At 45.7% G+C, this 12,550-nt stretch overlaps 1 protein-coding gene across 4 annotated transcripts in view; it reads left to right on the forward strand.

Moving 5' to 3' along the window:
* GALNT10 (polypeptide N-acetylgalactosaminyltransferase 10) overlaps positions 1-12,550 on the forward strand; it is a 234,280-nt gene that overhangs the window by 195,366 nt on the left and 26,364 nt on the right. For all 4 annotated transcript variants that reach the window (XM_024247617.2, XM_024247618.3, XM_024247619.3 and 1 more), the window contains one exon: positions 4,124-4,241. In XM_024247617.2, the coding sequence (XP_024103385.2) occupies positions 4,124-4,241 (118 nt within the window). The remainder of the gene's footprint in view (positions 1-4,123; positions 4,242-12,550) is intronic.

A 12,550-nucleotide genomic window follows, 5' to 3' on the forward strand; every position in this document is an offset into this window, starting at 1 on the left:
CTAGGGCAGTCTCAGAGGTAGGAAGAACTGGGTTCTTTGAGGAAATGAAAGGTGGCCGGGACAATGGACCAGCCTGAGCCAAGAGTGGAGAACAAAAATGGATTCCATGTCTCCAGCAGCAGGTCAAACATTTGTGGTCTTCTCTTGACCTCCTTTGTCTTAAACACAGTTGATCACTACTATTAGATCCCCTTCCTGGTCCAAAGATATGATTTAGCCACGATCACATTATGCCGTCTGCCCCACCTTCCGTATACCTCAGAATCAATCCTCAGTTGACCTAAATCCTTGTAGAATAATACCAGCACCAGGAATAACTAACATTTGGCCTGTGTTGGCAAAGCAATTTCTACTGACATTATTGTGCATGATCCTCATAATAATGTAGGATCCTCAGGTCTAGGTAGAATTACCCTCATTTGACTGATGGAGGCCTTGAGGTTCAGAGAGGAAACAAGACTTGTCCGAGTTGACATGACTGCAGAAGCTGAGGTTAGAATAGGCTGCTCCAGAAAATGGAATTTTTAGGGTAACCAAGGGGGTAATTAGAACCTCCTTTATTGTTTGAACCTTTGCAATGAGCAGACTCATTGAAAGGTACTTAAGGACAGGTCTTGGCCCATCGTTATCCTCGTTGCACAGTAAGGAAAGGCTAAGACCAGGTCATACAGCTGGCTAGTAGCAAAGGCCCAGCTAGTGTCTTCTGAGGCTTCAGTCTCCGCATCTGGATATTGAAGTGGTTGGCCTCACCAGAGAGCACTGGCTCTTGACCCTAGCCACACACTGATGTCACCTGGGGAGCTTGTAAAAACACTCAGGCTTCCGTCAAGAGCAGTTATACTGAAGTCTGGGGGTGGGATGCAGGTATCATCATTTTTTAAAGCTCCCAGGTGATGCTGATGTGTGGCCATGGTTGGCAGTCACTGGAGTAGATGCTTTCTGAAGGGCCCTCCATCCTCTCCCATGATTCCTTCCAGAAGTCTCTCTTCTGCTTTTTACTTGGACAGAACCCTAGGAAGTGGCCACTAGAGAAATCCTGGTCATTTTCTGCACAGCTTCCCACCTTCCCACTTGATGGTAGAGTGCCCAGCAAGTGGGCAATCTACAGGCACAGCATGGTGCAAGGATGTTTAAAAGACATGGTTTCAATGGCAGACCCCACTTTCAATAATAGCTTATCCACTCACTATGAGCAGATTATTTAGCATTTCTGATTTTCAAATATCTCCATCTGTAAAGGAGACTAATATTAGAGCTTTGTGAGAGCTGGAGATGGTGTCAGTAAAGTGAGTAGCACACACTGGACACTCAGAATTGTTGCTAGTATTGCCAAATACAGCAGAAACCAGAACAGGCTGGGCAGAGAGGCCTCTCTCTGGAGGCAAAGCCTTGAGCATCCCAAATGCCTTACAGCTGATATCCTGCCTATTCCATGCAGCCCCTTGGCCCCAGCCCCTGCTTTGACCCAGGCTGATTTTCATGTGCAAAGCCTTGAGTTCAGTCTCCCATGAAGCACCAAGTCAGAAACACTGTCAGCCTTTCCAAGCGTAGATTTGTGGCTCCAGCCAAAAAAAACCAGGACCCCCAAATCTCCAGAAGACAAAGGGGAGCCAATACTAATAACACCTTATTTTCTTATAGTACTGGGTACTTTTAGAAATATTCTAGCTGTATTAATCCATTCTCACACTGCTATAAAGAACTGCCTGAGACTGAGTAATTTATAAAGAAAAGAAGTTCAACTGACTCACAGTTCCACATGGCTGGGGAGGCCTAAAGAAACTTACAGTCATGGCAGAGGGGGAAGCAAACATATCCTTCTTCACAAAGTGGCAGGAGAGAGAAGTGCTGAGCAAAGAGGAAAAAGCCCCTTATAAAACCATCAGATCTTATGAGAACTCACTCACTATCATGAGAACAGCAGCATGGGGGTAACTGCCCCCATGATTCCATTACCTCCCACCAGGTCTCTCCCATGACACCTGGGGATTATGGTAACTACAATTCAAGATAAGATTTGGGTGGGGACGCAGCCAACCATATCACTAGCAATGTGGGATAGGAAGTATAGCTATCACTCCATTGTTTAGATGGGGAATAGGGCTCAAAGAGGTTAAATCAGCACTGTCCAATATAATACAAGCTGCATATGTGATATTATTTTCTAAGATAAAGAGAAAGGTAAAATTCGTCTTAATAATATATCTTATTTAAACCAGTATATCTCAAATATTGTCATTTTAACATGTAACCAACACTTTAAAATTATTAATGAGTTCTTTCATACTCTTTTCATCCTAAGTCTTGGAAATCTGGTGTGTATCTCACACTCACAGCACATGTCAGTTCACACCAGTCACATTTTAAGTGCGGAGTCATCACCTGTGGCCAGTGGCTTCCTTCCTGGGCAGCACAGGGTTAATGGTTAAACGCTGCATCTCAGGTCACACAGCAGGATAAGGAAAGCAGAAATGAGAGTGAGGGTTCCGAATTTCTCACGCCCTGTTCTTCGCACGCATCACCTGCTTCTCGAGTGTTCCTGCCTGTCTGGAGGCAGTATATTGTGGTGGCGAGGGGTGTGAACTGTGGCTTAGATTAGAGATTCACATCCCAGCAGCGCTGCTTTGTAGCCATGGGGCCTTGAGCAAGTTCCCTGTCTGCACTCCAGTTGTACATGTGTAAAATGGTGATGGTAATGAGGCCTGCCACATGAGGTCGAGGTGAAGAGTAAATTCATTTTATTAATAAATTAATTCGGTACAGCACCCGGCATATTCAAGCCCTCAGTAAATATTCAGGCGCTCCCCTTTTAAAGGAGTCCTGCCTGTGCTGTAAAGGCTCATCTGCTACTGGAAGGAGGAGCTGCTTGGACAGCTTGTGGGTTGACTAAGGGCTTATTCGATCAGCCCACTTCCCATGAGCTTGCACTTCCAGGGACCAGGAGGGGGAATGGAGGTTGCTGCTGGAATGTTTGGATTTGAGGGTTTGGAGTTTTCCAGTGGAGCCAGACAAGGATGCAGCCACTCTGATAGCTTTTCACACAGCAAACACTGGTTGGCCCCTACCAGGTGCCAGTCTTGTGCGAGATACCCTGGGGACGCTGACAGTCAGCAGCATGACGTTTCCTCACTTAGCACGGTGCCAGGCGGACTTCCTGTTCCCGTGGGTACTGCATGATTTGTCGTCTCTGTATCCTTGCTGACGTTTTATCCTCCCCTCAGTGCCTTTCCCTCTCCCAAATTTCCTCTTGTCCAAACCCACTTAAATGCCACCTCCCCTGAACCTCATTCCTTGACCCTTGCCCCAGCCATCCTCCTTACCCCAAAAGCTGGAAACAGACACACTCCTTTCAGATTCCTGTAATGCTCTGTCTCTACCTCCCGGAGTCCCTTATGCACCCTCTGTCTTGAGGGGGCTGCCCCACTACACCGACATCCCCTGAAGGACTCTGATTGACCTCGAGATTCTTCCAGCACCTCCCTCACAACTGGCACAGCATGAACAAACTCATTAGAGAATGAATGAATGGATTAATCTTATCTCCCAGTTTAACTGAAAAGACAGAGACGGTGGCTTATTCTGTAAACACCACAGCAGAACAAACGTCCATGCCGGGCCTTCTGAGTAATAATTGTCAAAGGATCATGTTCAAAAACAGAGTCCTAGGCTGCCTCCCGCGAGGATTGTTTCAGCAGGTCTGAGATGGGGCCCAGCAAGCTGTATATTTTTTCACCTCTCTAAGAGATTCTACAACATAGACAGGCTTGGAGAGACCCAACTTGGACCATTTAACTAGTGAGAGGACTAACATGTACATATTTATGATGCAGCTACAGGGCCCATGGGGACAAAGTATTGTGATTTCATTTCACAAGTACTCTTAGGTGTTAATTGTGTAAAGGAACTTCGGGTCCCATTTGGTTAAAATGTAGCTCTTATGAAAGGAAGTTGTAGGCAAGAAAGGGGGATGCCTGGAAGGGCCTTGGATTCCCTGGAAGACACTTGGACTCTGTTCAGGGAGCAGCATGGAACACCATCACTGGGGGAATGGCATTATCGGGCCGCATGAGAGCACGTGGCCAGGACATCTGCCCCTTCACGCCATGTTCTTCTTCTCTGACAGGTCTCCCGTGATGGCCGGTGGACTGTTCGCCGTGGATCGGAAGTGGTTCTGGGAGCTGGGCGGGTATGACCCAGGCTTGGAGATCTGGGGAGGGGAGCAGTATGAAATCTCCTTCAAGGTGAGCCAGCCCTCCGGACACCCCCTTCTCGGCACAGCCTCCTGAGTGCCTGTCCCAGTAGGTGTCTCAGCTTCTGCCTGAGCTTGGAAAGACTGGAGGCCTCAGGGTTCTGTAGCCCTTCTGCCCATCAGGTGAAGAAGACAGGGGCTCATGGGCCACTCTTTGTTGTGGGGGAGGGAGGTGTGGGAGGACAGGGGAGTACCCTCCAGCTGCCAAAGGCTGGTCCTCACCATAGCTCTGACTGGCATTTGCCTTGTGTCTTCTTAAGATGTTGGAATAAGGTCTTGCTTCTACTCAAGATGGCGGGTCTGAGATTGAGATGTCCAGCAAATAAGCAGTGGGCCAGAGAAGCTAGGAAGGCCAAACAGGATACGTAGGCCTAGAGGAGTGCTCTCGGTCACCCCAAGTTTTCCCTTTTGTACCTGTTGCTCTAGGAGTTTGACAAAGACCAGTGAGCATAAGCTCCAGTTGTAAAGTTACAAAGGCCTGGATTCAGATCCCAGCTCCATCATCAGGAGCTATCTGACTTTGGGCAAGTTAGATCACCCCCCTGAGCGTTCTTTCCTCATCTGAAATAAGGGAATCATAATACTACCTAGCTTACAGAGCTGTCGTGAAGATTAAATGAGATCATGTCTAGAAAGTGCTTAGCATACAACCTGGGAACATGACCAGCAATTAATAATTGGTAGAAATTGTTAAAGTTTCGGTGAGTAAATATTTACTGTAACCTACTTGACCAGCCTGTGGGCTCTGGAAGCTTTCTGACAGTAATGGTAAAGGAGTTACTAGTTAACTAATAACTAATTAAGCACCCAAACTTCCAAGGCTAATTCTCCACTTTATTTGTGGGAGTCTGTCTTGTTCTCAAGTGAAGGCTTGGACCTTCTGAGGGGAGGGTTAGCTTGTCCCATGCCCTTGTGGCCTGTCAGAGTCAGCTTCTAACAGCTTAGACCCTTGGCTAAGGCATATCCCCAGCCCACGAGGGACAGATAGCACCATTACTGATCTGACCTCTGTGAATACACAACTCTGATGCCCCCTCAGTCGGGCCTCAACTTTCAATGCAAAGGACCATTGTCAGGCACAGTGAATTAAGGCTTTGGTATTGGCGCCAGAGTGCCAAGATCAGATCCTAGCTCTGCCATGTCCTGCCAGCTGTGTGATCTTGGGCAAGGAATCCTCACCTCACTGAGCCTTGGTTTCTATTTCCGTAAAGTGGGTTTAATGAAACCTTAATCCTCACAGAGTTGTTGAGAGGATTGAGACCATGCTTATTAGGTGCTTCTTAATAAATTATCCTACAGATTATTATTGATACATTAATATTATTATCTGCAACAGTGGTTGAGTAGTTCAGAACTGGAGAACATAAATTCTTAATTAGCCAAAAAAAAAAATAAACCTGCAATTCTATTGATGTTATTTAGGTTTGAAAAGCAGTTTATATCTTTTTTTTTTTTTTTGAGACGGAGTTTCACTCTGCTGCGCAGGCTGGAGTGCAGTAGTGTGATCTTCGGTCACTGCAGCCTCACCTCCTGGGTTCAAGTGATTCTCCTGCCTCAGCCTCCTGAGTAGCTGGGACTACAGGCACCCGCCACCATGCCCAGCTAATGTTTTGTATTTTTAATAGAGATGGGGTTTTGCCATGTTGACCAGGCTGGTCTCGACCCCCTGACCTCAGGTATCCACCCACCTCAGCCTTTCAAAGTGCTGGGATTACAGATGTGAGCCACTGTGCCTGGCCAGTTTATATCTATTTTAACCACCAGAGTTCTGAAGTTGTCTCCCATAAGAAGACCAGCCCCCTAAATTAAATTAATATTCACATAAGGGTAATATTCAAAATATGTAACAACTGTGATGACACAAGCACATCCAGTCAGAACAGATACCAGCTATAAACAATGGTGCATCCACTCCAGCATGTAACAAGTGAATTTCAGTCCTGATCATAGCTAACAGGACAGTGTTCCAAGCCCTTCACACATGCTGACTTGTTTAATCCTCACAACCACCTTAGGAGAGTTGTGTCATTATTATACCCATTTCACCAGGAAGGCAAGCAAAGCTCAGACCAAGGCCTCTCATAGCCGGAAGAAGCAGAACTGGGGCCCGAACGCAGGTCTGCTTGACTCCAGAGCCCATGCTCTGACCTGCCATTTTTGTTGTTGTTTAAATCATACCCAGACTGTTCTGAAAACCTGCCATGTTTTATGGACCTCTGCCTCACCCTTTCTGGGATTTGTTTGTTTGTTTGTTTTGCCTCTTCTGGGATTATTCCTAATTTACTTGGATATTCTGCAATTTCTTAGTTAATGGAATTAATAACAATCTAAGTCGGAAGTGGCAAATAGGGCCAGGAATGGTGGCCGAGGTGGGAGGATCTCTTGAGCCTAGGAGTTTGAGACCAGCCTGGACAACACAACACGACCCCATCTCATTAAAAAAAAAAAAAGAAGAAGGAAAGAGAGAGAGAGAGAGAGAGAAGGAGAGGGGAGGGAGAGAGGGAGGGGGAAAGGGAGAGAGAGAGACAGAGAGAGAGACACAGCAAATAGCTTTCTACTCCCTGCCAGGCCAACTCTGATCCATTGGTAGGGGCTGCCCCAGGTGGGTGTTGATATGCATGCTGAGGCTGCTTCCAAGCTTATCAGCAAAGAGTAGTCAGTGGGGGAGGGATCTTTTTGTGTTTCACTCACTGCCATATCCCATGTACCTAAAGCCTGGCCCAACACAGAAAAGGCACTATGAGACCAATTTTTACGAGTCATAATTGTTATTATTGTATTAAATCTTTTCTAAAATTATATTTATATAAATATCTTATAAAGATTCTAAAAATATGTAAAATGTATAAAAGTCTAGTAGTTCTGATATAACACTGTCAGCCGTAATTCTGGTTATCATTTTAAAATACTACATATAATAAAATACTACATATAATAAAATAAAACTAAATTCAAGACCAGCCTGGCCAACATCGTGAAACCCCATCTTTACTAAAAATACAAAAATTAGCCAGGCGTGGTGGTACATGCCTGTAATTCCAGCTACTCGGGAGGTGGAGACAGGAGAATTGCTTGAAGCTGGGAGGCAGAGGTTGCAGTGAGCCGAGATCGTGCCACTGCACTCTAACCTGAGTGACAAAGCGAGACTCCATGTCAAAAAAAAAAAAAAAAAAATCAAAAACCTTTATCAAATTTTAACTGGGATTATTCTATTTTTGTCACTTATTTAGAATTATTATTCTAAATTCTTCTCTAAAGTCATTTACAATAAATTCTAGTCCAACATTGCTTTTCATAAAAAAGACTACAATAAATATAAGTATAAAAAATAGTACAATTAAAAGTATACAAATATATATTCCAATTTTATTAAATATCATATTTTTTCCAATCTACAACAGACTTTATTACTATGAAGTCTGTATTACTGTATAGAATCTATAATATCCTCATAATAATCCTATTAAAATATTGTATTAAATACAAAAAAAGACACCATCAAAAACCCCCTGCATCATACTAATGAGAACTAAATTCAATCCAAAACATATTTTCCAAGAAAAGGCTAAAAAACACACTAGGTCTGATACAAATACAACTAAAAATTACCAACCTTCCTAAACAAGAGCCCTTCTAACTACAGATGACAATCAACATTAGTCTTATCAACACAACCAAACAATTAATTTATGACCAAAAACTTTGTGAGACAAAGTGGCAAATGTAAGAGGCAATGTTTGCCCATTTCCCTTTGCTGGGAGAATTTCACAAAGCCCCTGACTCCGGGACACTGTGCAGCTCTCTGGAAAAATGTTTTAAAGGCAAAACAGGATAGAACGCATGGCCCCCCATGTCTCTCGCCTGAGTCACTACATTCCATCAAAGATAAATGACCCTAGTCCTCGCCTTTCTCTACTCATAAAATAACGTCTGACAAGATTAGTGACTATGCTTCTGTAATCTATAACCAGATGTACTCTAACACCCAAACCTTGATATAATTTTACACATACTAAATCTTCACCACCTATGTATAAACTAAAATACTACATTGGAGTAGTCTGAGAGAACCTTTCTGAAAGCCTCCTCCCAGGCTACAGGCCTTCGTCTATAATCCTCAATAAGACTTCTAAATAAAACTAACTTTAATTCTTTAAAAGCTTCATTTTTTTCTTTAGTTGACAGCAGTTAACAAATATTGGCTGAATACTCCAAGTAAGTGTGTCCCTGGCCAGTATCAGCCTCCAAGCTCCTAACTGGCTCCTTGCTCTAGAAGACCCCCTTCAGAAACCCCCTCCATGGAGAACAGTGAATGGAGAAAGATTTGCACAAAGGAATTTCTAAACCAGCCCAAAATGATTTCATTCTGTGTGTTACAAAGATCCATCTACTGATGCTCATCAGGCAATTATGGCAGAACAAATGGCATTTTTCTCCACAGTTATTTACAATAGACTTGGTAATGAAGCCATATTGGAAGTCTCTCATCCGGGAGGGGGAAGGAGGCTGGCTTACATTTCCATTTGATCCAATTATGTCCGTCACTCTCCAGAGGAAATGAGACAGTGTAATGAGGAGGCTCCTGAGGTCCGGAAGGGAAACTTTTCTCCCTGGGCTTTCTCTCTCCTGGCTTGGAAAAGGAGAGTTCCTGGAGCCAGCAACAGCCCATCTGCCAGTGCACTGTCTCCCAGGACCCTGTGGAAAGGCTGCCTGCAGGGTTGAGGGGAACAGGTGAGCCCATTCATCCCTGGCGGCGCCCTGCTGGAATGCAGGTGTTCTCTTTCAGCCAGAGACGGCATTTACGAAGGACAGAATTCCCTCTGATTCATCTCTGCTAAGATCCCTTTTCTTGGTGACAGAAGCCTAGTCTGAAAGGCCTGCACGTATTTTCAGAAATTAAGATCAATCAACATGTACATTCAGGGCTGAGGGCTGATTCCAGACCGGACTGTCTATCTTGATGAGAAAACCCCCAAAAAGTGTTCCAACAGCTCCGAAATTTCTAGAAAAGTCATTGACTTTCCCTTTCCCTCCCTCCTTCTCTGTCTGTCTCTCTCAGCAGAGCAAAGTTCTCACGTGGAAGTCAGAATCTTCCCAGTTCTAGTGGTTGGACAAGTCTTTAACTCCATAGCCTAGCCTCCAGCTAGGTTCATGAGCTGGCCCTGCTGCTCTCTCTTTCCCCCTTTTCCTCTTATCCCATTGCATTAGTCTGGATTCTTGCTTACAGATAACCAAAACCCTAGTCAATCTGATTTAAGCAACAACCAGAATTGATAGGCTCACAAGACTGAAATTCCAGGGTAGACCCTAAGGCCGGGCTGGATGCAGGGACTCAGTCATCTCACTCGGGCTAGGTCTCTCTCAATGCCTAGGCCCTATTTCATCTGAGTTGGCTTCCCTCTCAGGTGGGCTTTTTCTTATGGAGATCCTCAGCAGCCCATGGAAAGAGAGTCTGTTTTTCCCATCATCTTGTACAAGTCCCCAGGTTGAGTCTCATTGGCCTGCTGGCCCCATGCCCATCCCTGAACAATACTGCAATTGGTCACCTGCAGTCACATGCCCATCCTGGAGCCAGGAAGGTGGGGATGGGCTAGTTACCCAAAGGAAAGTCCAGGTGCTGTGCCCAGAAGGGAGAATGGATGTGGGGCAGAGCAAACCATAGATGTCTACCTTACCCAGCCAGACAAGACTGCATGTAAGACCCAGCCTTATGGGCCAGCCCCTCTCTGCAGGCCCACACTGTCCACTCCTGAAATGCCATTCCTTAGTCTGGCCAACCCTCACTCCTCCTTCCAATCTTAGCTTATATAGATGGCTCCCCATGCTGCCTGGGAACCACCCCACATTGCACTCCCATCTCTGCATGCTCCCTGGAGGCAGGGAGGAGATTTTTTCCACCTCTATATCCCCAGTCTCTGGCCCACATCAGTGTTTTCAGTAACTGTTAGTGTGTTAGTGGCATCACTTCCAACTGATATACCTCCTTAGTACTACCCTTCCCAGACTTAGGAGGCCATCTTTGGACAATGGTGTATGGTGGGAAAGTGCTCAGCAAGGAGGCTCTCCTTCCATCCTAGGACCCTGGGCCAGTCGTTTGACCTCCAGTCCTCACATCCCAGACTGTGCTGATACGGTTTTCCTTCCTACCCTACAAGATAGGATCAAACGAGATGCTGTGTGGAAAGCCCTCTGACATACACAGATATGACGGGTTGTTTGGATTAGGGGTGGAGGCAGCAGGATGAGCAGAAAGGAAACTGCACATTGTCCCCAGGAGGCCACGGTTAGGATATCTCCAACTATGAGATACAGGAGAGAGAAAGTATCCAACCAGGACAATGTGACCAAACTAAAGTGAGAAAAATGTAGGCTTTGGGGCAATGTAAGTGGGTATATCTTTTGTGAAGAGCAATTTGGCAAAATCCATTACATTTCAGAGCAAGCACATTCTTTGACCTGAAATTCCATGCCCAGGAGTTTATACAAGAGAGACAGTGAAGAGCAAAAATTTATTTGCTGAAGTGTCACTTACCATAGCAGAAAATTGAAAATGACCCAAATACACGTCCTTTGGGGATAAATAAGTTAGAGCATATCTAAATGAGAAAATATTACATAAAATAAATTGGAGGTCTCCACAAAAAAAAAAAAAAAAAAAATTTCAGACAGGATCTCACACTGTTGCCCAGGCTGGAGGGCAGTAATGTGATCAGAGCTCACTGCAGCCTCAACACCCCAGGGTTCAAGCAGTCGTCCCACTTCAGCCTCCCAAATAGCTGGGACTACAGGTCTACACCACCACTCCCAGCTAATTTTTTAATATTTTGTAATGATGGGGTCTCCATATGTTGCCCAGGCTGGTCTCGAACTCCTGGCCTCAAGCAGTCTTCCTGCCTCGGGCTCCCAAAATGCTGGCATTACAGGTAGGAGCCACTGCATCCAGCCCATCTCACTTCTGGAAATGACTCACAGTGCCATGAAGCCTTCATTCCTAGTGGCCTTTGGGGGTGGGAGGGCTTCAAAGTATAGCCGTCTCTTTCTACCTAATGTGTGTCTGTAACATTGAACGTGTTCATCATAAGTACGTATTACTTCTGTAACCAGGAAAAGTTATAAGAAGAAGGGGCCAGGCGCAGTGGCTCATGCCTGTAATTCTCACACTTTGGGAGGTCGAGGCGGGAGTATTGCTTGAGCCCAAAAGTTCAAGACCAGCTTTGGGCAACACAGTGAGACCTCATCTCTAAAAAAAAAAAAAAAAAAAAAAAAAAATTATTTTAATTAGCTGGGCGTGGTGGCGTGCTGCGTGCCTGTAGTCCCAGCTACTTGGAAGGCTACAGTAGGAGGATTCCTTTAGCCTGGGAGGTCAAGGCTGCAATAAGCCATGTTCATGACACTGCACTCCAGCCTGGGTGATAGAGTGAGAACTTGTCTCAAAGGAAAGAAAAAAAAAAAGAAGAAAATGTTGGGTTCCTCAGCACTTCCAGCCCACCCCCATCCATATACATTCCAGCACATTGTTTGGGCCATTTGCAAGCTCTGAGATGAGATTCTGCACAAGTCAGCAGTGCAGAAACTCCCAGGGAAGGCCTGAGGCCGCCAAGAGCAACTCTGCAGGTTCTGCTCCAAGAGGCAGAGGTGGGCCCCACCGTCCTTGGCAAAATGGAGACGGGTCCGAGGGTTCCATGAGGCAGGCTTGCAGGAGCAAGGGAGTGATAGAAAGCCATGTGAGGGGACAAGAGGGAGGACACCTTCCCCTGCAGAAGTCAGGAAGGTCTTTGACCTTGTTCTGAGAGGAAAACCCATTCTCTGGGTAGAGGAATGAAGACTCAGAGGAGACTGGGGTTCGCTTTGTGTGATACTGATATGGTTACTGAAAGGCTAGCCCAGTCCCAGGCTACGTGAACAGACTTTAAAAAACAAAACAAAAAAAAAAAAACTCTGATTTTTTTTTCCCATAAAACTCAGTGTTATCAAGAAGACTAAGTGAAACAGGATGTGTGAAAAGAAGGCAGGACACACCCAGAAGCTGAGCAAGGGTGATATTGCAACCTGGCCCGGAGCGGTTAGGTGACTGGGCAGGGTCCCTCCGCCGGAAGGTGGCAGTGCCAAGGCTAAATCCCAGATGCCCTGGCTCCAAGCCCAGTGCTCATCTCATTCCGCCTGGTGGTAGGAGTAGAGAAAAGGTGTATCCAGTCTAAAGAGAGGCCTGCGTTCCAGGAAGGGCCCAGAGGTCAGGACCAGCCCTGAGAGGGGTTAAGTTGCCACACAGGAGGGAGAAATGATTGCCAAAGGCCAGCCCAA

Source organism: Pongo abelii, chromosome 4, assembly GCF_028885655.2.
Source record: "Pongo abelii isolate AG06213 chromosome 4, NHGRI_mPonAbe1-v2.0_pri, whole genome shotgun sequence".
NCBI classification, from domain to species: domain Eukaryota; kingdom Metazoa; phylum Chordata; class Mammalia; order Primates; family Hominidae; genus Pongo; species Pongo abelii.